Source organism: Cherax quadricarinatus, chromosome 14 (genome assembly GCF_038502225.1).
Source record: "Cherax quadricarinatus isolate ZL_2023a chromosome 14, ASM3850222v1, whole genome shotgun sequence".
NCBI lineage: Eukaryota > Metazoa > Arthropoda > Malacostraca > Decapoda > Parastacidae > Cherax > Cherax quadricarinatus.
In genome coordinates, this window is record NC_091305.1 from 5,913,844 (window position 1) to 5,940,857 (window position 27,014).

Genomic DNA, 27,014 nt, shown 5'->3' on the forward strand with positions numbered 1-27,014 from the left:
GTACTGTCTATGGTGCATCCAACAAGATAAGCCGACTCTTGGATGTCACTACTGCCCGGCTCCGGCTGGGTTACAAGTATCTATGGCAGGTTAAATCACCACCACCAGATGTAGACCAAACGAAATGTAAACTTTGCCAGATGGACTATTGTCACACCCTACGTCATTATGTACTGGAGTGTGATCAAATTAATGAATTAAGAGACAACTCAGAAATGTTCAAGAAATGGCAAAGTATTTTATCCACAGTGGTATTTTACAGACCATTCTGGAGAAATACCCTGACTTTGCTCACTGTAAATAAAACATTACCACCTGTGTATGTGTGCGTGCTTGTGTGTGTGTATGTGTACTCACCTAATTGTGGTTGCAGGGGTCGAGACTCAGCTCCTGGCCCCGCCTCTTCACTGATCGCTGCTAGGTCCTCTCTCTCTCTGCTTCCTGAGCTTTGTCATACCTCTTCTTAAAACTATGTATGGTTCCTGCCTCCACTACTTCACTTGCTAGGCTATTCCACTTCCTGACGACTCTATGACTGAAGAAATACTTCTTAACGTCCCTGTGACTCGTCTGAGTCTTCAGCTTCCAGTTGTGACCCCTTGTTTCTGTGTCCCCTCTCTGGAACATCCTATCTCTGTCCACCTTGTCTATTCCCCGCAGTATCTTGTATGTCGTTATCAAGTCTCCCCTGACCCTTCTGTCCTCCAGTGTCGTCAGTCCGATTTCCCTCAACCTTTCCTCGTACGACATTCCCCTGAGCTCTGGGACTAGCCTTGTTGCAAACCTTTGTACTTTCTCTAACTTCTTGACGTGCTTGACCAGGTGTGGGTTCCAGACTGGTGCTGCATACTCGTTTTTTACTGTGTTTGTATGCTTGTGTGCCTGTGTCTGTGCATGCGCCCTCGTGTGTGTGTATAACACCTTAAGAGGCACGTAAGTACTACTGTCTTCTAATTACATGTTGATTTTTCCACTATAATCTACCTTGTCCATAATTACTATCACATTTGCTTTGTTTCGTAAGGTGAAGTCCACGATCTTTCCTTAATTCATACCTGGAGCTTACCTGGAGAGAGTTCCGGGGGTCAACGCCCCGGCGGCCCGGTGTGTGACCAGGCCTCCTGGTGGATCAGAGCCTGATCAACCAGGCTGTTACTGCTGGCTGCACGCAAACCAACGTACGAGCCACAGCCCGGGTGGTCAGGTACGGACTTTAGGTGCTTGTCCAGTGCCAGCTTGAAGACAGCCAGGGGTCTATTGGTAATCCCCCTTATGTATGCTGGGAGGCAGTTGAACAGTCTTGGGCCCCGGACACTTATTGTATGGTCTCTTAGCGTGCTAGTGACACCCCTGCTTTTCATTGGGGGAATGTTGCATCGTCTGCCAAGTCTTTTGCTTTCGTAGTGAGTGATTTTCGTGTGCAAGTTCGGTACTAGTCCATCTAGGATTTTCCAGGTGTATATAATCATGTATCTCTCCCGCCTGCGTTCCAGGGAATACAGGTTTAGAAACTTCAAGCGCTCCCAGTAATTGAGGTGTTTTATTATTTATTATCACACTGGCCGATTCCCACCAAGGCAGGGTGGCCCGAAAAAGAAAAACTTTCACCATCATTCACTCCATCACTGTCTTGCCAGAAGGGTGCTTTACCCTACAGTTTTTAAACTGCAACATTAACACCCCTCCTTCAGAGTGCAGGCACTGTACTTCCCATCTCCAGGACTCAAGTCCGGCCTGCCGGTTTCCCTGAACCCCTTCATAAATGTTACCTTGCTCACACTCCAACAGCACGTCAAGTATTAAAAACCATTTGTCTCCATTCACTCCTATCAAACACGCTCACGCATGCCTGCTGGAAGTCCAAGCCCCTCGCACACAAAACCTCCTTTACCCCCTCCCTCCAACCTTTCTTAGGCCGACCCCTACCCCGCCTTCCTTCCACTACAGACTGATACACTCTTGAAGTCACTCTGTTTCGCTCCATTCTCTCTACATGCCCAAACCACCTCAACAACCCTTCCTCAGCCCTCTGGACAACAGTTTTGGTAATCCTGCACCTCCTCCTAACTTCCAAACTACGAATTCTCTGCATTATATTCACACCACACATTGCCCTCAGACATGACATCTCCACTGCCTCCAGCCTTCTCCTCGCTGCAACATTCATCACCCATGCTTCACACCCATATAAGAGCGTTGGTAAAACTATACTCTCATACATTCCCCTCTTTGCCTCCAAGGACAAAGTTCTTTGTCTCAACAGACTCCTAAGTGCACCACTCACCCTTTTCCCCTCATCAATTCTATGATTCACCTCATCTTTCATAGACCCATCCGCTGACACGTCCACTCCCAAATATCTGAATACATTCACCTCCTCCATACTCTCTCCCTCCAATCTGATATCCAATCTTTCATCACCTAATCTGTTTGTTATCCTCATAACCTTACTCTTTCCTGGTGTTTTATCTCCGTTATGCGCGCCGTAAAGGTTCTCGGTACATTTTCTAGGTCAGCAATTTCACCTGCCTTGAAAGGTGCTGTTAGTGTGCAGCAATATTCCAGCCTAGATAGAACAAGCGACCTGAAGAGTGTCATCATGGGCTTAGTATCCCTAGTTTTGAAGGTTCTCATTATCCAGTTGTGTTGCAGAGTTCTGAGAGAAGCTCAAACCTCTGCAACACATGACAACCAGTGCTGCTTCAGGGAAGGGAAATCCTGTATCACAAACCTACTGGAGTTCTATGATAAGGTACATGTCTGTACATTTTCTAGGTCAGCAATTTCACCTTCCTTGAAAGGTGCTGTTAGTGTGCAGCAATATTCCAGCCTAGATGGAACAAGCAACCTAAAGAGTGTCATCATGGGCTTGGCCTCCCTAGTTTTGAAGGTTCTCATTAACCATCCTGTCATTTTTCTAGCAGATGCGATTGATACAATGTTATGGTCCTTGAAGGTGAGATCCTCTGACATAATCACTCCCAGGTCTCTAACATTAGTTTTTCGCTCTTTTGTGTGATTGGAATTTGTTTTATACTCCGATATAGTTTTAATTTCCTCACGTTTTCCATATAGGAGTAATTGGAATTTCTCATCATTGAACTTCATATTGTTTTCTGCTGCCCATTTAAAGATTTGGTTGATGTCCGCCTGGAGCCTTGCAGTGTCTGGAATGGAAGACACTGTCATGCAAATTCGGGTGTCATCTTCAAAGGAAGACACGGTGCTGTGGCTGGCATCCCTATGTCCGATATGAGGATGAGGAACAAGATGGGGGCGAGTACTGTGCCTTAAGCGATAAAACACCTAAATTACTGGGAACGTTTGAAGTTCCTCGACCTGTACTCCCTGGAACGCAGGCGGGAGAGATACATTATTATATACACCTGGAAAATCCTTGAAGGATTAGAACCAAATTTGCACACGAAAATCACTCCCTACATAAGAGGGATTACCAATAGACCCCTGGTTCTCTTCAAGAAAGTTTTGGACAGGCACCTACAGTCAGTACCTGACCAGCCAGGCTGTGGTCCGTACGTCAGTTTATGCGCAGCCATCAGTAACAGCCTGGTTGATCAGGCCCTGATCCACCAAGAGGCCTGGTCACAGACCGCACCGCGGCGGCATTAATCCCCGAAGCCCTCTGCAGGCATACTCCAGGTATACAGTACCACAGTTAGTTTAATGTTTATTATGCACCCCATACCCATCCTGTGGGTGGTAGCCAAAAGATTACAGAGGTACATAATGGGTCCAGGGACTGGGCCACAAAGGTACGATAGCAGAACTATTTACAAAGGTATTGAACTCCAGGTAGATCTCGTCACAATCATTGCAAATTACAAAGGTAATGAACCATCTATACTCTTATATATGGATACAATCATGAACAAATTACAAAGTAATGAGCCACTGACACGTCCACACCCGGTCACAACTGTAATGAGTTATAAGTACAAATATTAAGAGCCTTTCTCCTAGAAATCGTTGATGAAATTTGCTGGGTTCTATAGCTTGGAAAAAGTCTTTTTTATGCGGCTGAATTCTTCGAGGAAGACAAAACTCAATAATCTACATTACAAGCTCACAAATAAAGCCTCTGTAATGACTCCTCTCTTATCAGGAGTGTTATGGTATGATAAGTAATGCTGTAAATCATCATTCATTGCAGGTTTTCTGTAAACTTTTAAAATCCAATTGCCGGACATTTCTGCCAAGTAAAACATCAAGAAAGGGTAGGCCAATTATTCTGCTCCTTCTTCATTGTAACTTTGATAAAAAAAAAAAGTTCCACAGAGTTGATGTTGAGAAGAGCAGTGATGTCTGGACGTCTGGACGTCTGGACGTCTGGGCACGATCACCAGAATGTAACTCATATAACGTAGTCATGTTACATCTCTGGGGATGTATGACTTCAGCTTCTCCTCCTCCAGGTGCTCTATGCACAACTTAGTCATCGAAAGAGAAGCAGTTGAAACTGATACATAGGTCTGTTGTGCCGACGAAATCCCATCAATGGATTACGAAGCTTGACAGTAAAACGTCACAAGTCACTGTTCTCCTTCACCAGAAAGTTATGGTCCATCATCACCTCTCCCTACTAGCGAGAAATTTTGTCTACGTAATCAACAAATATCACTACAATAATGGTATAACTACCGACAAGATGAATTAGAAACATGTGCAACACCTGGGAATCTTTATTTGAAGACGTTGTGTAACCACTGGCTTTATCAGTTCAATACCCAGATGATATGCGATGACAGTAAAATATGAAGTAATCAATCCGACAGCCTTTTCTTTCACTGTCTTCGGTATATAGTTCTGCAAGACCTGTTATCTAATCTTCTACTGTCTTTGTATATCATCTCTCTATTGAACTGATGAAGGAATTAGTTGGCGAAATGTTTTCAAATGAAGGTAAGATAAAGATACCAAGGTGTTGCACATGTGCCTAATTCCTCTGTCAATATGTTTATCGATTTCAGCTGCTTCGCTTCTTAGGAATATAGTGAAATAGAAAGAACACTTTATGAAAATTTCAAATGTCATTTGAGTGACAGGACGGAGTTAATGCTTTTGTGTCTGATGGATCGTGAAGGTACAGAGAGTGGTACAGTGAGGTGGGTTCTGGGAGTGGTAGCTCACCTACTGGCCTCCCAGGCCACCTACGTCTCCGTGCTGAGTCGTCACCAGCTAGGTGGTGGTGATCACCTCACAGACGCTGGAGGTCGTGAAGATGTCAACGAGGACCCACGCCACCTGCCTCTCACTGCCCCGCCAGCCATCACGAACGGGCTGGTGGTCCAGCGAGTCATGACTCAGGATGACGAAGTTTTGTTTCAGAAGGTATAGTATAATAACCATCGTTGGTTTGGCATGGTAGATGACACACTACAACAATTTATACCCAATTAAAATCCATTACATTCCGCCGCCGTGTGAGAAAACTGATAATTGCATATCTCAAGGAAAATTTGTGGTTATGCTCTCCTACAGCAAGATTTTCTAATAAATATAAGGAGCACTGTATACACATAAATGATATCTTTTTACAGATGTACGAAGGCCAGGAGCTAGGAGTGCGGTGGCTGGTGGTGTGTGGCTCCCACCTGCCACACCTCACACAACACTACTTCCCCATCAATAACAACGTGAGTCTGCCTTTTATTCAGTATATTAGGTTTCAAATCTATCGACTGCACGTGTGTCATTAAAGCAGCAGGTTATATGTACACAAACAATCAAGAGTACAATATTCTGAAAGTTTAAAGTCAACTTTACATATATATATATATATATATATATATATATATATATATATATATATATATATATATATATATATATATATATATAAGCACCATAATATCATTATTGTTACTTCAGTGTTGGTATTAAGGTGTTAAAATACATTGATGGTTAAAAATTCTTGACGAAATACTCCACTCAGACTTAAAATAATTAATATTATTGAAAGGGACGATATATGTTGTACTGCTGTCATTATGATGTGTTATTGGTACCAACAAATTTATTGACTAACAAATTTATTGACCAATAAATTTGTGTTATACATACTCGTAAATTCATTTTTAATGTCATACCATCTATTACACTTGTCACTCAGTTTATGAAACCAATGTTTTGGTAAATAGTGAATATAATATTGACCTGCACTGATGTCTACAATAGTCTACAAGGCTAAAGAGGCAGCTAAGCTTACCTAGCACACTATAACTCACCATGGTTGTTCTGGCATTATATTCAAATATACACGCTGTCTATCTGTCTATCTATATTTACACACACACACACACACACACACACACACACACACACACACACACACACACACACACACACACACACACACACACACAGACACATACACACACACACACACACACACACACACACACACACACACACACACAGGTGAGTGAGTACACATGCAGAGCCAGTTTGGAACCCTCACCTAGCCAAGCATGTAAGGAAACTAGAAAAAGTGCAAAGGTTTGCAACAAGACTAGTCCCGAAGCTAAGGGGTATGTCCTACCAGGAGAGGTTAAGGGAAATCGACCTGACGGCGCTGGAAGACAGGAGAGTTAGGGGGGATATCATAACTACATATAAAATATTGAGAGGTATAGACAAGGTGGACAGAGACAGGATGTTCCAGAGATGGGACACAACAACAAGGGGTCACAGTTGGAAGTTGAAGACTCAGATGAATCACAGGGATGTTAGGAAGTATTTCTTCAGTTACAGAGTTGTCAGGAAGTGGAATAGCCTGGGCAGTGATGTAGCAGAGGCAGGATCCATACATAGCTTTAAAAAGAAGTATGATAAAGCTCACGGAGAGGGAAGAGTGACCGGGTAGCGGCCAGATGAAGAGGCGGGGCCAGGAGCCTTGACTCGGCCCCCGCAACCACAACTAGGATATACACACATGTGTGATGTGAATTATACTGTGTACCCAAAACATTCCAATAAAAGAATAAAAGTATTTTTGTATCTTCTGTCTTTAGACTTTCCCAAAACACTGTAAGTATCTCAGATTCACTAGAACTGTCAGACATGTTTGTACTTGTGGACTTTAGTGTCAATAAGGTAACCAAACAATGAGGATCATGATAACTCTGTGATCTGTTCTGCGCTTCACCGAAGACAATTTATGTTTGACATATTTGCTGGATATGAATAAATGTGAACATTGTTCTATGTTTACAGGTAAACTGAGCCATTCATGGCAGGTTTGTTGATGGTTGTCATTCATGGCAGGTTTGTTGATGGTTGTCATTCATGGCAGGTTTGTTGATGGTTGTCATTCATGGCAGGTTTGTTGATGGTTGTCATTCATGGCAGGTTTGTTGATGGTTGTCATTCATGGCAGGTTTGTTGATGGTTGTCATTCATGGCAGGTTTGTTGATGGTTGTCAAAATGTTGAGTATTTCACTTGTATTTGTTTCTGTTCAAAAAAATGACTCATTTGCAAGGTTCAGTGGATCTGGTGACCCGTAAATTGTGACAGTGTGACGTAACTGTGACAGTGTGACGTAACTGTGACAGTGTGGCGTAACTGTGACAGTGTGGCGTAACTGTGACAGTGTGGCGTAACTGTGACAGTGTGGCGTAACTGTGACAGTGTGGAGTAACTGTGACAGTGTGGCGTAACTGTGACAGTGTGGCGTAACTGTGACAGTGTGGCGTAACTGTGACAGTGTGACGTAACTGTGACAGTGTGACGTAACTGTGACAGTGTGACGTAACTGTGACAGTGTGGCGTAACTGTAACTGGATTAACTGCAACAATTTGGCATTTCTATAACTATAATAAATAATATTAATATATTCCTAACGCCAGTCTTAATTCCTAAACCCACGAGGGTTGTATACAACCTTGAGAATGACAAGTAATCAGGTTTAATCCGAGGAATGTGATGACGCCTCTAGTTTCCTGCAAGAAGCAACTCTACCTGAAGACAAAGTAAGTTATTTATTATGTAATAATCTTGGTACAATTACCGACACAAGTGTTAAGTCAAAGGTCACACGTGCAGACAAAGGTCACACGTGCAAAGGTCACACGTGCAGACAAAGGCCACACGTGCAGACAAAGGTCACATGTGCAGACAAAGGTCACACGTGCAGACAAAGGTCACACGTGCAGACAAAGGTCACATGTGCAGACAAAGGCCACACGTGCAGACAAAGGTCACACGTGCAGACAATTAATTAATGCGACATGTTTATTGTGTCGACGTTCCGCTCTCCAGGACCTTTGTCTGCACGTGTGACCTTTGTCTGCACGTGTGACCTTTGTCTGCACGTGTGACCTTTGTCTGCACGTGTGACCTTTGTCTGCACGTGTGACCTTTGCACGTGTGACCTTTGTCTGCACGTGTGACCTTTGTCTGCACGTGTGACCTTTGTCTGCACGTGTGGCCTTTGTCTGCACGTGTGACCTTTGTCTGCACGTGTGACCTTTGTCTGCACGTGTGACCTTTGTCTGCACGTGTGACCTTTGTCTGCACATGTGGCCTTTGTCTGCACGTGTGACCTTTGTCTGCACGTGTGACCTTTGTCTGCACGTGTGACCTTTGTCTGCACGTGTGACCTTTGTCTGCACATGTGACCTTTGTCTGCACATGTGGCCTTTGTCTGCACGTGTGACCTTTGTCTGCACGTGTGACCTTTGTCTGCACGTGTGACCTTTGTCTGCACATGTGACCTTTGTCTGCACGTGTGACCTTTGTCTGCACGTGTAACCTTTGTCTGCACGTGTGGCCTTTGTCTGCACGTGTGACCTTTGTCTGCACGTGTGACCTTTGTCTGCACGTGTGACCTTTGTCTGCACGTGTGACCTTTGTCTGCACATGTGACCTTTGTCTGCACGTGTGACCTTTGTCTGCACGTGTGACCTTTGTCTGCACGTGTGGCCTTTGTCTGCACATGTGACCTTTGTCTGCACGTGTGACCTTTGTCTGCACGTGTGACCTTTGTCTGCACGTGTGACCTTTGTCTGCACGTGTGACCTTTGTCTGCACGTGTGGCCTTTGTCTGCACGTGTGGCCTTTGTCTGCACGTGTGACCTTTGTCTGCACGTGTGACCTTTGTCTGCACGTGTGACCTTTGTCTGCACGTGTGGCCTTTGTCTGCACGTGTGGCCTTTGTCTGCACGTGTGACCTTTGTCTGCACGTGTGGCCTTTGTCTGCACGTGTGGCCTTTGTCTGCACGTGTGACCTTTGTCTGCACGTGTGACCTTTGTCTGCACATGTGGCCTTTGTCTGCACGTGTGACCTTTGCACGTGTGGCCTTTGTCTGCACGTGTGACCTTTGCACGTGTGGCCTTTGTCTGCACGTGTGACCTTTGCACGTGTGGCCTTTGTCTGCACGTGTGACCTTTGACTTAACACTTGTGTCGGTTATTATACCAAGATTATTACATAATAAATAACTTACTTTGTCTTCAGGTAGAGTTGCTTCTTGCAGGAAACTAGAGGCGTCATCACATTCCTCGGATTAAACCTGATTACTTGTCATTCTCAAGGTTGTATACAACCCTCGTGGGTTTAGGAATTAAGACTGGCGTTAGGAATATATTAATATTAATAATTAGTTTCAGTCTGCCTTAGAAAATAAAGAAATTTATAATATCTTTAGAGATCGAGTGACGTCACGGAAGACAGAGTTGGAGGTGAACACTGGACGCTCCATCAACCAGTCAGTCCTGTCTTGAGGGGACCTGAGGTAGAGCACGACACGCTGGTGTGGGATTCGTCTGTAAAAAAAATTATTTGTTGCCACAGTGGTGGCCCATTATAACCTTCCCACAGTGTACAGAAATATACGTAGCTGGCCCAGTGGTTAACATACTGGCCTGTGAGTTTTATGTCTCACTTGCCATGGGTTCGAGTCTCACCCGTTCTGTGATTTGATTACTGTTTCTTTAAGTTATCCCAATATCAATCTATGTGTTTTCTCAATTTAATTAAGGTTTGTTGTAAATATCTCGCTTAGACAAAGGTAGGGTAGGTTAGATTGTTCTCTGTTCACGAAGGATAACAAATAATATGACACCGAAACAAAACAAAAATATATTAGATAAAGGCGATTAAAAATCCTGCTGAGAGAGTAGAAAACGGAACCACTGAGCTTGGTTGATGTAACACTCAGAATGTCACTGTTTAAGTGGCCTTTATCAGTCTTCCATATGATTTGTCTTTTCAAAGGTGAATCGAGGTTTGGAATTAAGAGGACTGGCTTTACCTGCGGGACTTGACGTGTCATCTGACACTGAGCAAAGTAATGAACTATGTCTCGACCCTTGCAACCACAAATAGGTGAGTACAGGATCTAGTATGAGTGAGGTGTCATCAAGGTCAACGTACCTTGGATCATGGTTGTACGTGGGCCATTTAACATGCTTTGTGCGAGTACATTAATGAGGTAATGAGAGGGTGAACGCTGGTAGTGACCACTCAGACTACCTACTCACTTTCCTCGGTTGAAGCTTAAGAATTTTTTCTTCGTAGTTCTTATGTTTTTTTGTCCTTTTTTTCTACTTTTCATTTTATATTTATTTGTATTTCTTTGTTTGCCTCTTGCTGTTCTTGTGACCAACCTCCTCATGTTCACTATGTCATGCATCATGCATTCACATGAGGTCGTTTTCAACATGCAACATTCCTGTGAATATAATAATGGCATGCAGTAACAACATGCACAACAGTTAGGTAGGTTTATTCAGAAACTTTCCGCCTACACACCAGGCTTCATCAGTTAAATACAACGGCGACAAATACAGAGACAACACAAGCAGTGGAAAGGTAAAGATGATGTGATCAGTCTGTCAACCTTAAAGTATTAGTTTGAGGTGGTCAGTCCCTCAGCCTGGAGAAGACTTCAGCTTCAGTGTTATATATGTAATCTCAAAGGTGTGGAGAAAACCAGATTCACTTGAATGACTGACACTTCTGCGTGGTTAATATGGCTGCTTTCTCAACAAATAACAAGAACTAAATAACATGTACAGATTGTTAGTCAGTATTAACACCTGTGCCACATAATGAGGACACTCTCTCACCTGTCTCACCTGTTGCTTATTACACCGAACGTTATAACAGTCAAGAAACTGATAACACTGAACGTGATAACAGTGAAGAAATTGATAACACTGAACGTGATAACAGTGAAGAAACTGATAACACTGAACGTGATAACAGTCAAGAAACTGATAACACTGAACGTTATAACAGTAAAGAAACTGATAACACTGAACGTGATAACAGTGAAGAAACTGATAACACTGAACGTTATAACAGTCAAGAAACTGATAACACTGAACGTTATAACAGTAAAGAAACTGATAACACTGAACGTGATAACAGTGAAGAAACTGATAACACTGAACGTTATAACAGTCAAGAAACTGATAACACTGAACGTTATAACAGTGAAGAAACTGATAACACTGAACGTGATAACAGTGAAGAAACTGATAACACTGAACGTGATAACAGTCAAGAAACTGATAACACTGAACGTGATAACAGTGAAGAAACTGATAACACTGAACGTGATAACAGTAAAGAAACTGATAACAATGAACGTGATAACAGTGAAGAAACTGATAACACTGAACGTGATAACAGTAAAGAAACTAATAACACTGAAGAAACTGATAACACTGAACGTGATAACAGTGAAGAAACTGATAACACTGAAGAAACTGATAACACTGAACGTGATAACAGTGAAGAAACTGATAACACTGAACGTGATAACAGTAAAGAAACTGATAACACTGAACGTGATAACAGTAAAGAAACTGATAACACTGAACGTGATAACAGTCAAGAAACTGATAACACTGAACGTGATAACAGTAAAGAAACTGATAACACTGAACGTGATAACAGTAAAGAAACTGATAACACTGAACGTGATAACAGTAAAGAAACTGATAACACTGAACGTGATAACAGTAAAGAAACTGATAACACTGAACGTGATAACAGTAAAGAAACTGATAACACTGAACGTGATAACAGTAAAGAAACTGATAACACTGAACGTGATAACAGTAAAGAAACTGATAACACTGAACGTGATAACAGTCAAGAAACTGATAACACTGAACGTGATAACAGTCAAGAAACTGATAACACTGATCTTCATAAACCACCAGAACCTGAAACTTTAAAACAATCTCACATAATCATTCTACATTAGTTAAATAACAAGTTCATTTTTACAGGACTCAATGACCTTGTCATTTGAGTTAGTTACATAAAACACAAATACGTTCTTTGTGGAATTTTTTTGACGAGGTTAACCACTACTAGATTAAAAAATGGACTGCAAGAAGAAAAAAAAGCCTATTCCAGGAAAATTCAGCATATACCACTGGTACATCTTCAAAAGATATATTTTCATCCATTGCTTTAAAAGTTCGGCCTGGTGAAAATTTTGTAAAAGCTATGGATGGTAAAGGAAAATTTTGGAGGAGGTTTTAACTGATGCAAAACTTAAGTCCAGAGTATTAGTTGGGCCGCAAATACGTGAACTGTTATCCATCCCAGTCTTACTATCACAAGTGACGCCACTGGAGCTGGTAGCATGGCAAGCTTTCAGACAGGATGTCCAGAACTCCCTAAGAAGACACAGAGCAGAGAGTTATGTCAGGTTAGTGTAAAATATGATAGAAGCCCCGTGGAGCCCTGAGTTGACCCGTGATCCTAAAAATGCACTTTTTTCTTGCACACCTGAACTTCTTCCCATCCAATATTGGTACTGTTAGTGGCGAGCATGGTGAAAGGTCTCACCATTGTAGCAGCACAATGGAGGTACGCTGTCAGGGGCGTTTCAGTCACAACATGATGGGGGACTACTGTTGGCGTCTTCAGAGACATAACTGTTAGTCACAACATGCTGGGGACTACTGTTGGTGTCTTCAGAGACAAACAGCTGTTAATCACAACATAATGGGGGACTACTGTTGGTGTCTTCAGAGACACAACTGTTAGTCACAACATGATGGGGGACTACTGTTGGCGTCTTCAGAGACAGAAATGTTAGTCACAAGTGTAAAGCTAAATGTTTAAAACATTTTTAAATATTTTATGCTTCCAGTGAGAGCACGTTGCTTAATTAATATCCCTGAAAGATTATTCACCAGTTATTTTTAATCAGGGAGCAAGTTTTGAGTGACTCACTATACTACCTGTGCTGCAGGTTCTGATGGAACTTGATCTGTAAATAAACAATTCTTAAAATTATGTTTTCCAGTAACGTGGCAGATCAATTGCGACCTCAACTTTGGGGTCAGTTTGCTGCTTTTATTACACAGTTTTATTTATATCAGTAGCAGATATAATATATTTCCTTACTGTTGTGGTTTAGTGTTATTTACTGTAGTTGTATTTTGCGTATTCAACATCACTTAGAAATATCCTCTTCACCAGCTCTCAAAATTTCTTTCATTTTCAAAACTGACGACTTTTCCCCCCCCTCATGGAAATGAATTCCAACTATTAATATTAATGATGAACTAACCCAGGTTATATACACGGTATACATCTACTGGGATTTACTTTAATCCCTATTATTAGGATTAAACTATTCTTGTCTGGTGATGACGCTTACGAGCAGCCTCAATGACCCTCGTGTAGTAGGTAAGCTTCAAACCCCATTAACCAAGCTTGATCTAACTTGCACCTACTTCATTGTAGTTTTAGCCGTGAATGAAGGTGCTACAAACAATTTAGTGTTGCTGCAGTAGGAGGAACATGATCGACCAGACAAACACCAGCAGCAGTGTAGTGCTACACACCGCCGCTGGTGTTTGCTCCAGGTAAACACACTGTCATGACCATAACACTCACTGCTTTCCTAAATCTGACCCATGAGGGTCTACCCTTGCCTAAATTTGGCTGAATAAATAGAACACTCCCTTACCATGATTATTATTATTATTATTTTTTTTTCACAAACCGGCCGTATCCCACCAAGGCAGGGTGGCCCAAAAAGAAAAACGAAAGTTTCTCTTTTTGGGGTTACTAGCCCCTTGCTCCTGGCATTTTAGTCGCCTCTTACAACACGCATGGCTTACGGAGGAAGAATTATGTTCCACTTCCCCATGGAGATAAGAGGAAATAAACAAGGACAAGAACTAGTGAGAAAATAGCAGAAAACCCAGAGGGGTGTGTATATATATGCTTGTACATGTATGTGTAGTGTGACCTAAGTGTAAGTAGATGTAGAAAGATGTACCTGAAATCTTGCATGTTTATGAGACAGAAAAAAGGACACCAGCAATCCTACCATCATGTAAAACAATTACAGGCTTTATTATTATTATTATTACTATTATTATTATTATTATTATTACTATTATTATTATTATTATTACTGCTATTATTATTAGCATAGAAGTTAAACATACATGAAACATGTGTATGTAACTAAATGTATACTAGATTTGCTAACTAAAAAAAGTAGACATTGTACGATACAGAAGTTAATGTTCATGTTATTGTTATGTTTATGTTAGTGTTATGTTTATGTTAGTGTTGTTATGTTTATGTTATTGTTGTTGTGTTTATGTTAGTGTTGTTATGTTTATGTTATTGTTGTTGTGTTTATGTTAGTGTTGTTATGTTTATGTTAGTGTTATTGTGTTTATGTTAGTGTTATTGTGTTTATGTTAGTGTTGTTATGTTTATGTTAGTGTTGTTATGTTTATGTTAGTGTTGTTATGTTTATGTTAGTGTTGTTATGTTTATGTTATTGTTGTTGTGTTTATGTTAGTGTTGTTATGTTTATGTTAGTGTTATTGTGTTTATGTTAGTGTTGTTATGTTTATGTTAGTGTTATTGTGTTTATGTTAGTGTTGTTATGTTTATGTTAGTGTTATTGTGTTTATGTTAGTGTTGTTATGTTTATGTTAGTGTTATTGTGTTTATGTTAGTGTTGTTATGTTTATGTTAGTGTTATTGTGTTTATGTTAGTGTTGTTATGTTTATGTTAGTGTTGTTGTGTTTATGTTAGTGTTGTTATGTTTATGTTAGTGTTGTTATGTTTATGTTAGTGTTGTTATGTTTATGTTAGTGTTGTTATGTTTATGTTAGTGTTGTTATGTTTATGTTAGTGTTGTTATGTTTATGTTAGTGTTATTGTGTTTATGTTAGTGTTGTTGTGTTTATGTTAGTGTTATTGTGTTTATGTTAGTGTTGTTATGTTTATGTTAGTGTTGTTATGTTTATGTTAGTGTTGTTATGTTTATGTTAGTGTTGTTATGTTTATGTTAGTGTTATTGTGTTTATGTTAGTGTTGTTATGTTTATGTTAGTGTTGTTATGTTTATGTTAGTGTTGTTATGTTTATGTTAGTGTTGTTATGTTTATGTTAGTGTTGTTATGTTTATGTTAGTGTTGTTATGTTTATGTTAGTGTTGTTGTGTTTATGTTAGTGTTGTTATGTTTATGTTAGTGTTGTTATGTTTATGTTAGTGTTGTTATGTTTATGTTAGTGTTGTTATGTTTATGTTAGTGTTGTTATGTTTATGTTAGTGTTGTTGTGTTTATGTTAGTGTTGTTATGTTTATGTTAGTGTTGTTACTAGGAATCAGGAGGCATCCCAGATATGGTTGGGCTGGTATAAAGCTTACTTCACATGTTGCATTTGATATTGGTGAGGGGCTCTTGATTTAGGGAATTGGATCTGTGCTCCAGTTCCCCGAATTAAGCCTGAATGCCTTCCACATCCCCCCCCCAGGCGCTGTATAATCCTCCAGGTTTAGCGCTTCCCCCTTGATTATAATAATAATAATAATAATAATAATAATAATAATAATAATAACAATGTATTAGTGTACCTCTGCTAAGTGGTATTATTTTTTTTTTTTAGTTGGCGATTGCGAAAGGTAGGGCAGCTTCCTTGCTTCACTGACTGATGTAAGTGTCGACACACGGCAGTAGTCGAGTACAGCAAATCAAATTCTTCCATGATCCACTGATTGAGAAAGACTTTTAAATAATGTTTCAGAAGTATTCAACACTTGACAATCAGAAAAATTCATTCTTTCTTAGTTCCACTGGACGAGCATAATAAATGATTTCACTGTTGTCTCTAATTACTGTAGCAAAGATTCACTTTCATGACTGTTGCTTCTTACAGGTGGTGTTAGCCACAGTCTCTGACGAGAGGGTGACTGCAGCTCTGTGGGAGACTTACCAGGCAAGTCCCCACCTCCAGCACCACACGCAGCAGCTGGGGCGCTGGACGCTAGCCACCCCACCTGGACAAGTGACTCCTGATGCAGACCCAGGTAACCAGCCAGGGTTCCTACAGGAGGGAAGAGCAGAGCTTCTGCAAGTGGAGAAAATGGTGACACGATACGGTGTGTTGGAGGCTCCCAGGAATGATCCAATCATCAACAGACGTAACCTGACGGGACTACACCTTAGATGTACGACCATTGAGGTAATACAGGTTTAGCGCTTTACTTAAATTAACACTGCAGAAGTTAACTCACTAACCCGTCCTAATTCTAGATTCAGCCTCTCTTAATTTATTATAGAACCGGAAATGCATGTAGAATGCATAATTTATTTTCTGTTACACAAGGTTTAAATTTTTATTTAACTTATTCATATATTCACCAAATTATAATAAATTTGGTGAATATTTGAGGAAATTTTGTGCTGAATATATAACAAATTAAGTGAGTGTTAATATTTAGTAACATAAACAAATTAGTACTTTTATAACATGACCATCACTGATGACATGACCATCACTGATGACATGACCATCAGATCGACGCCATGCCTAACCCTTCTAGGGTAGGGTAGGTGCCTGAGCCCGAGCCTTTAGCTCATAAGACTGTCATTCCCATTTGCCCCCTTGGGACAGGGATGGCAGACCAGAGAGGCCTAGCTTGTGGCTAGGCCTGGGGACAGTTGGTCCCAAAGATGAGGAGGTACTTGTGCCTCCTCCCATGGGAGACTTAGGTCTCAGACACTCCCTAAAGAGGAAGCCAAGGCCGGGCCACCACTTGGTAAAGGCCCGGGCTGGGAGAATACCGGCTAATCTTTAACTAACTAACTAACATGACCATCACTGATGACATGACCATCATAATGACATGACCATCACTAATGACATGACCATCACTAATGACATGACTAACGACATTCCCCGTGTCCGACTAAACCTTTACAAAAATTCAATGTATGTCAAAGGCCCTAAAATCTGGAATACCCTACCTGAGAACTCTAGAACTGCAGACACATTCATCACCTTCAAAACTACCATTAGAAAACATCTTATCTCCCTGATACACCCCGTCAACTAACTACACGAATACCACCTGGTGGTTCACACTTACACTCACTCACTCATTTGACCATAAACAGAAATATTAATCTCAGTCTTAAAATAATGAATCCTGTGATACTCCAATACTGAAACTATGTACTGTGCCAAAACAAAAGCATTCACATTGCTAAACTCACAAACTAGTATTTAGTCACTTAGCCATAATACCAACTTACCTCATAATTTGTAATATTTTACAATTAAGAATAAAACTAATTATGCCCGAAATGCCTAGCCATGCTAAGCGTTCTAGTGGTACACTCTGTAATCACAATTTTACTACATGTAAACCAAACAATAACCAAATTTCTGTAAACTCAGCATTGTAATCCTTATAGAGAATAAACTTTGAATTTGAATTTGAATTTGAATTGATGACATGACCATCATTGATGACATGACCATCACTGATAACATGACCATCACTAATGACATGACCATCACTAATGACTTGACCATCACTGATGACATGAGCATCATTGTAAGGATATTCTCATGGTATCAGCCACACTGTGTGAACTGAATTGTTTGCAATCCTAATGGCGCTAAAGCTAACCTATGACACTGAGCTTGACTCTATCATCATTACTGATTCTATGTCATCATTGAAGGCTCTTGACTCATATAATGACTCCAACAACATGCTCATTGGGGAAGCCAGGTATAGATACTCAAAAATTAGGGACAAAGGAATTAATGTACAATTGCTATGGATCCCATCACACATTGGATTATTCCTTCATGATAAAGTTGATATGTTAGCCAAGAAGAGTATCCAGAAGGAGAACGTAGAATATAATTTTGGTATAACTGTGTCTAGCATTAGGAATAATATTAGGAGAGAAGTAAATAATGAAGATGATTGTTATAGGAATGCAGTTAGAAATCTGCCTGAGTAGATCTATAACCCACTATGATAACATGAACGTAGATAAGTATGTTTATGGAGCAACTTGCAATGTGAACAGACTGACTGATGTAGTGGCCAGGCTTAGGCTTGGTTACAAGTACTTCTGGCAGTTTGGGAGACACACAGATGATGATCAAACTAAATGTAAATTATGTGATCAGGCATATGGTCACTCTCTTGAACACTATGTGCTTAATTGTCCACTTATTGAGGAATACAGAGACAGACAGTATAATAACCTATGTGACATGTCAAGATATCTTATTAATGAAAATAAGATACCAGATATACTAAGCAAATTTCCTAAATTTGCTTGTAACAGATAAGTGAACTATAGATATGTAGACATAAATCCATATGTATTCCTGTTAACCCTTTGGGGCCTAGTTCCTAGGCCTTTTGTGTATTCACATGCTCTCGCGCTACCGTCCACAGGATGGATATGGGGTGCACAATAAACTAGCCACTTCGGTGGCAAAATCTAAAATCTAATCTGTGTGAGGATACTTCCCTGTCAAGCTGACAGCCACAGCAGCAGTGCTGACTTGTGTTTTCTGGTTCAGTTCCAGCCCATGACACTGCTGACGCAGCAGCAGGACGGTAGCGTCGTGGTGACGGGAGTAATGGGAGACATTCTGACTCTACTGCACGACCTCACCAACTTCACGTAAGTCACCACGTAGCCTCGTCTCATGCATGTTATTATACTTCCGGTTATCTTTCATGGTGGCACATTAACTTACTGTTAAAGAAGACAGCGGGGGTATTGACCCCCTCTCCAGCACATATTGAATGGGAAGCAATCAGGTGTGATCCAGGGATGAAATGGGGGGTTCTATCTCGGATTATTGACATTCATTGCATCGTTTGTGATTCTCTGGCAGAGTCATGGCACGGGTATTGTCCAGGTGGTGACCTGGCAAGGCAGTCACAATGGTGACCTGGCAAGGCAGTCACAATGGTGACCTGGCAAGGCAGCCACAATGGTGACCTGGCAAGGCAGCCACAATGGTGACCTGGCAAGGCAGTCACAATGGTGACCTGGCAAGGCAGTCACAATGGTGACCTGGCATGGCAGTCATCATGGTGACCCAGAAAGGCAGTCATCATGTCGACCCAGCAGTCATCATGGTGACCTGGGAAGACAGTCATCATGTTGACCCAGCCAGACAGTCATCATGGTGACCCAGTTATCATGGTCATCCTTGGGTGGAAACATTAGGAGAGGCTGCAGACGAAGTTCCTCAGCTTACACTGCGGTGGATGACTCACTGTGAAGGCACCCCACACATCAATGACAGTGCCATGTTCCATCTTTCTTGGGTACTAAGATTAGTGGCACATTCTACTGTGTCTTATAACACAACTTGCCCCATTTGTATTAATTCTATGATAACACACTGAGTTTGTAGCAGTCGATAAACAGGTACGTATATGGGTCTGGTACCAGCATTTTTGTATACACATTGTCCAACACTCACCATAAAGCATAGAAGAGCAAATATAGATACAGAGTACAGTGTATCCTGAGGCAGCCACCACTGAAGTGATGAGAGAAGATAAAACCAGCAAAATATATATTCTCCAAAAGCCCAAAACTAACCACACCACAAACAGAGACTCACTCCTCATTGGTGATGTGATCAACCAGGTTGTTTAGACCCTCCACCAGAGTAGCATCAACATCGCCGTTGCTACCTCAAAAACCACTTGGAATATAATTAGACCATCTACCCATAGGCTTACTACTACTGAAGTAGGCTTCCACAGAATTTCCTTGTGGTGGTTGTGACAAAGTGTACATTGGTGAGACTACAAGGGGCCTTTACACAAGTCTCTTTGAACATAAATATTCCTGCAAAACATTCAACTAGAACAAAGTAAACATCAGTCTGTGGTACAAACAGGCAAACCTAATGGGCTGGACAGACCCTAAAAAATAATTAAAAAAAAAAAGAGGAAACTGGGACAAGAAGATGGCGGTTGAAAGTAGTACATATTTTCAATACTGTCAAACAGATCTAAATCGCATTTAGCATCACTAAACGTCTAGCTATGCTCATCTTTAAAAAAATCTCGTAAATACTGTGCAGGTGACCAAGCATTCTGCCTGCCACTGTCACCACTCAATAATCTATTACCTGACCACACCTTCCACCATCTTTTTGTATACACTGGTAATGTTGTGTTGCGTGTGTCGCTGTATAGTCCTTGTGGCTTACGCTTCTTTTTGATTATAATAATAATGTGTTGCGTGTGTTGTGTGTTAACGTAAGAGAAACTTGTCACAGAGCATAACGTTGTCTTTAAACAAAGATTTGCTCTGAACATAGTGTGTCTTTACCTCTCTTAGTGTCACGTCTGGTAGTAACATCAGGAAATTCGTTGAGATTTTGTTTTATTTGTCAAAGAGGTGAAGAATTTAAAGCTCTCTCTCCATCATTATCCATCACACATCCCACAAGACTGTCACGAAGGATAAAGTAAGCTCTGTACATAAATGTCTCTGACATTATATACTGACTGATTATTATTTGTATTATTATTATTATTAAAATTATTACTATTATCATTATACATATTATTATACATGTGTTAGGTACCGGTGTGAGGTGGTGAAAGATCATGGGTGGGGCACTCTACTGAGCACTGGCTGGAGTGGCATGATAGGTGAGGTAGTGAGGGACGAGGCTGATATTGCTGTGGCTGCCCTAGACATCACTGAGCAGAGAGAGAGCGCAGTCGACTTCCTCCTAGGCTTCATATACGCTAAGTATGTTCATTCTGACGTTTTTCTTGTGACCAGTCTCAAGCCTCTTCTCTCCCTTTCAACATCTATTTGTCATTATCTACCTTAGCTTCCCCCTCTCTCTCGTCTGTGTGATGGAATATGATAAGAAAACACAACTAATTGTGTTCCCACTATATAACTTTCCTGTAGAATCGGGTAGCAGCACAATAATGATGTGTCCAGGTTTACAACAACAACAACAACAACAACAACAACATCAACAATAACAAGGAGAGACCCAGGATGCATACCTGGAGGTTACCTGGAGGTTATTCCGGGGATCAACGCCCCCGCGGCCCGGTCCATGACCAGGCCTCCCGATGGATCGGGGCCTGATCAACTAGGCTGTTACTGCTGGCCGCACGCAGTCCGACGTACGAGCCACAGCCCGGCTGATCCGGCACCGACTTTAGGTATCTGTCCAGCTCTCTCTTGAAGGCAGCCAGGGGTTTATTGGCAATTCCCCTAATGCTTGATGGGAGGCTGTTGAACAGTTTTGGGCCCCGGACACTTATGGTGTTTTCTCTTAGTGTACCAATGGCGCCCCTACTTTTTATTGGCGGCATTTTGCATCGCCTGCCCAGTCTTTTACTTTCGTAGGGAGTGATTTCTGTGTGCAGATTTGGGACCATTCCTTCCAAGATTTTCCAAGTGTAGATTATGATATATCTCTCCCTCCTGCGTTCCAACGAGTACAAGTCAAGTGCTTTCAAGCGTTCCCAGTAGTTAAGGTGCTTGACAGAACTTATACGTGCAGTAAAGGATCTCTGTACACTCTCTAGATCTGCGATTTCACCTGCTTTGTATGGAGATGTTAATGTACAGCAGTATTCCAGCCTAGAGAGAACAAGTGATTTGAAAAGGATCATCATGGGCTTGGCATCTCTCGTTTTGAAAGTTCTCATTATCCATCCTATCATTTTCTTTGCACGTGCGATCGTGGCACTGTTGTGATCCTTGAAAGTGAGATCCTCAGACATTACTACTCCCAGGTCCCTTACATTATTTTTCCGCTCTATTGTATGGCCGGAGTCAGTAGTATACTCTGTTCTAGTTATTATCTCCTCCAGTTTTCCGTAACGGAGTAGTTGGAATTTGTCCTCATTGAACATCATATTGTTTACCGTTGCCCACTGGAAAACTTTGTTTATATCTTCTTGGAGGTTAACCGCGTCCTCAGCAGATGACAGCCTCATGCAGATCCTAGTATCATCCGCAAAGGATGATACGGTGCTGTGGTGTATATCTCTGTTTATGTCTGATATGAGGATAAGGAATAAGATGGGGGCGAGTACTGTGCCTTGTGGAACAGAGCTCTTCACTATGGCAGCCTCCGATTTAACTCTGTTGACCACTACTCTTTGTGTTCGATTTGTTAGGAAGTTGAAGATCCATCTCCCCACTTTCCCAGTTATTCCTTTAGCACGTATTTTATGGGCTATTACACCATGATCGCATTTGTCAAATGCTTTTGCAAAGTCTGTGTATATTACATCTGCATTCTGATTTTCTTCCAGTGCATCCAAGGCCATGTCATAGTGATCCAGTAGTTGTGAGAGGCAGGAGCGACCTGCCCTGAACCCATGTTGCCCTGGATTGTGCAGATTTTGGGAATCCAGGTGATTTGTAATCCTGCTTCTTAGCACTCTTTCAAAGATTTTTATGATGTGGGACGTCAGAGCTATTGGTCTATAGTTCTTAGCTAATGCTTTGCTGCCACCTTTATGGAGCGGGGCTATATCCGTTGTTTTAAGTGACTGTGGAATCTCACCCATGTCCAAGCTCCTCCTCCATAGTGTACTTAGGGCACACGAGAGGGGTTTCTTGCAGTTCTTAATGAAAACAGAGTTCCACGAGTCTGGGCCCGGGGCTGAGTGCATAGGCATGTTGTCAATGGCTTTTTCGAAATCTATCGGAGTTAGGGTAATGTCGGAAATCTGGCATACATTTATGGAGTTTTGAGGCTCATTCATGAAGAAATCATTTGGGTCGTCGATCCTCAGACCGATTAGTGGTTCACTAAACACAGAGTCGTACTGGGATTTCAGTATTTCACTCATTTCCTTGTTGTCGTCTGTGTAAGTCCCATCCTGTCTGAGTAAGGGCCCGATACTAGATGTGGTATTTGCCTTGTTTTTGGCACATGAAAAGAAATATTTTTAATTTCTTTCAATTTCACTAATAGCTTTAAGCTCGTCCTGCCTCTCCTGGTTCCTATAAGAGTCATTTAGCTTAAGTTCGATAGTTTCCACTTCCCTGGTCAGCGCCTCCTTTCGTGTATCAGATATTCTAGCACTCCTGAGGAGCTCAGTGACTCTTCGTCGTCTTCTGTAGAGGGAGCGTCTTTTTCTCTCCAGTTTACTCCTGCTCTTCTTCTTTCTTAGGGGAATATGCCTAGAACATGCTTCGGCTACCAGGAAGTTGATCCTTTCAAGGCACTGGTTTGGGTCCATGTCATTTAAGACATCTTCCCAACATGTTTCGTTTAGGACATGGTTTACCTGGTCCCAGTTGATGTTCTTGTTGTTGAAATTGTATTTTGTGAAGACACCTTCACCGGTACATGCATTCTGCTGTTCAGGACCCCTATGCATGTACGTCTGGACTTCGATTAGATTGTGATCGGAATTAGTTGTTTTTGATATTCTTATGTCTCTTATCAGGTCCTCATTATTTGTGAAGATAAGGTCAAGTGTGTTTTCTAGTCTTGTTGGCTCCACTATCTGCTGGCTTAAGGTGTGTTTTTCGCAGAGACTTAGTAGCTCATGTGTGTGAGACCTTTCATCTGCACTACCTCCGGGGATTGTTTCAGCTATAACATTATTTGCTACATTTTTCCATTTTGTATGCCTTAGGTTGAAATCACCAAGCAGTAAGATGTTTGGGGATGGAGCTGGAAGGTTTTCCAAGCAGTAATCGATTTTCAGTAGCTGTTCCTTGAACTGTTGGGAGGTTGTATCTGGTGGCTTGTATACAACCACAATGACTAGGTTTTGGTTCTCGATCTTTATTGATAAAACTTCAACTACCTCATTTGTGGTGTTCAGCAACTCCGTGCAGATAAGGGACTCTTTGACATACAGGCCAACCCCCCCTTGTTGCCTGTTTTTTCTGTCGCATCTAAAAAGGTTGTAACCACTTATCCATATTTCACTGTCAAAGTGATCTTTTGTGTGAGTCTCTGTGAAGGCTGCAAACATTGCATTAGACTCCACTAGAAGTCCACTGATAAAAGGTATTTTGTTGTTGGTGGATGGCTTAAGGCCCTGTATATTAGCAAATATGAACGAGGTTGTATTCTGTGTTTGTTGGGGGGATTTTGTTATTGGCATCAGTAGTTGTAATTCTGGAGGGCCATGGGTGGCCACTGGCTGCGCCTCCAGTCCAACAAGGCTCCAAGGTGGTGGACTATTTTTGTTATTTCCTTCCATTTTCTTTTTTCGTTTCCTGCCACTAAAAAATCACCTGGAGTTGGGTAGTCGTAGCTACTATTGTTTGTCCTGTGGGGTCTGTGCCTCCTGGTTCCTTTTAGATGGTATGCAGGGCACTCGATGTTGTAACACTGCTTCTGGAGGACCGAGGAGTGGCACATTTTTGGGTGAAAGAAAGTACAGGAAGAAGAGCGACACACTCCTTTAGACAGGAGGTCGCTACATTTTTTGGGATGGTCAAAGTTGCATGTCCCATTTTTTTCCCCTGTTATTCCATGCTTACAGATGCCCCAAGCATAATATTTGCACAAATTCACCTTTGGTTGAGAATTGTTGGGAGGTGTGTTGTCAATTTCTGCAGGTTCTGGGACTGCACTATAATCCTCAGTATCCAAGCCAGGGCCACCCCGTCCTGGATTCCATCTACTTTCCCCAGTAGAGGAAGGAGACTCCTCTCCAACATCTGTACTGTGGGCCACGGTCTTGTGCAATGATGGTTGTATATTTACTGTTTTTGTGGTGGTTTGGGTAGTGTCCCTAGGAGAGTCTGGGCTGGCAGTAAGGCTGGGGGCTGGGTCTGGGTCAGCACTAGGGCTGGGGGATGGGGCTGGGGCTATGACTGTGATGGTTGCAGAAGAGTCTACTCCAGAGGAGGGCTCCTCTACTACATCTGTACTAGGGGATATGGCATTGGTAGCTGTGGAGGAGTCTTTAACTGAATCCAGATTTTCACAATGGCTGGGGGCTGGGTCTGGGTCAGCCCTAAGGCTGGGCACTGAACTAGCTGTTGTTTTTGTTTCCCGTGTTTTTTCTAGTGTGTATCTGCTTATTTTTGGGTCAGTTGTTGTAGACTGGGCGTTCTCTGTGTTAGACTTTACTCCTCTCCTATCTTCCCATGCTCTATATATTCCAGGTAGACTATTCAATAGTTCCTCCTTTTTCTCGTGTTTATTGTTTATTAACCTCCTGAGTGCTTTCCTGATATCTATCCATAGTTCCACATCCCTGTTGCAGATCCAGAAATACCTATCTAGATAGATGTCATTTTTGGTTGCAGTGTTTATTCTTGCACAGGTAACATGATGTTTTGAAAAGCAAAGGTTGCATGTGATTCTAGATTGTTTCCCAAGAGCATTTTTAAATTGCAAAAGTTTTTCAATGGCTTATGTTTCACACTGACATGACAGGATGGTAGCACCTACCTGGATGGTTGCTGAGTCATGACAGGATGGTAGCACCTATCTGGATGGTTGCTGAGTCATGAGAGGGTGGTAGCACCTACCTGGATGGTTGCTGAGTCATGACAGGGTGGTAGCACCTACCTGGATGGTTGCTGAGTCATGACAGGATGGTAGCACCTACCTGGATGGTTGCTGAGTCATGACAGGGTGGTAGCACCTACCTGGATGGTTGCTGAGTCATGACAGGATGGTAGCACCTACCTGGATGGTTGCTGAGTCATGACAGGGTGGTAGCACCTACCTGGATGGTTGCTGAGTCATGACAGAATGGTAGCACCTACCTGGATGGTTGCTGAGTCATGACAGGATGATCGCACCTACCTGGATGGTTGCTGAGTCATGACAGGATGGTAGCACCTACCTGGATGGTTGCTGAGTCATCACAGGATGGTAGCACCTACCTGGATGGCTGCTGAGTCATGACAGGGTGGTAGCACCTACCTGGATGGTTGCTGAGTCATCACAGGATGGTAGCACCTACCTGGATGGTTCCTGAGTCATGACAAGGTGGTAGCACCTACATGGATGGTTGCTGAGTCATGACAGAGTGGTAGCACCTACCTGGATGGTTGCAGAGTCATCACAGGATGGTACCACCTACCTGGATGGTTGCTGAGTCATCGCAGGATGGTAGCACCTACCTGGATGGTTCCCGAGTCATCACAGGGTGGTAGCACCTACCTGGATAGTTGCTGAGTCATGACAGGGTGGTAGCACCTACCTGGATGGTTGCTGAGTCATGACAGGGTGGTAGCACCTACCTGGATGGTTGCTGAGTCATGAGAGGGTGGTAGCACCTACCTGGATGGTTGCTGAGTCATGACAGGATGGTAGCACCTACCTGGATGGTTGCTGAGTTATGACAGGATGGTAGTACCTACCTGGATGGTTGCTGAGTCATGACAGGATGGAAGCACCTACCTGGATGGTTGCTGAGACATGACATGGTGGTAGTACCTACCTGGATGGTTGCTGAGTCATGACAGGGTGGTAGCACCTACCTGGATGGTTGCTTAGTCATGACAGGATGGTAGCACCTACCTGGATGGTTGCTGAGTCATGACAGGGTGGTAGCACCTACCTGGATGGTTGCTGAGTCATGACAGAGTGGTAGCACCTACCTGGATGGTTGCTGATTTCTGACAGGATGGTAGCACCTACCTGGATGGTTGCTGAGTCATGACAGGATGGTAGCACCTACCTGGATGGTTGCTGAGTCATGACAGGATGGTAGCACCTACCTGGATGGTTGCTG

At 42.2% G+C, this 27,014-nt stretch overlaps 1 protein-coding gene across 1 annotated transcript in view; it reads left to right on the plus strand.

Moving 5' to 3' along the window:
- Window positions 1-4,603: 4,603 nt before the first annotated feature.
- The window catches only part of LOC128695788 (probable glutamate receptor), a 37,860-nt gene continuing 15,449 nt past the window's right edge, over window positions 4,604-27,014 (plus strand). Inside the window, exons 1-5 of the mRNA XM_053786622.2 lie at window positions 4,604-5,349; window positions 5,559-5,654; window positions 16,184-16,489; window positions 18,860-18,963; window positions 20,896-21,069. Coding sequence (XP_053642597.2) covers window positions 5,074-5,349; window positions 5,559-5,654; window positions 16,184-16,489; window positions 18,860-18,963; window positions 20,896-21,069 — 956 coding nt within the window. The 5' untranslated portion in view covers window positions 4,604-5,073. The remainder of the gene's footprint in view (window positions 5,350-5,558; window positions 5,655-16,183; window positions 16,490-18,859; window positions 18,964-20,895; window positions 21,070-27,014) is intronic.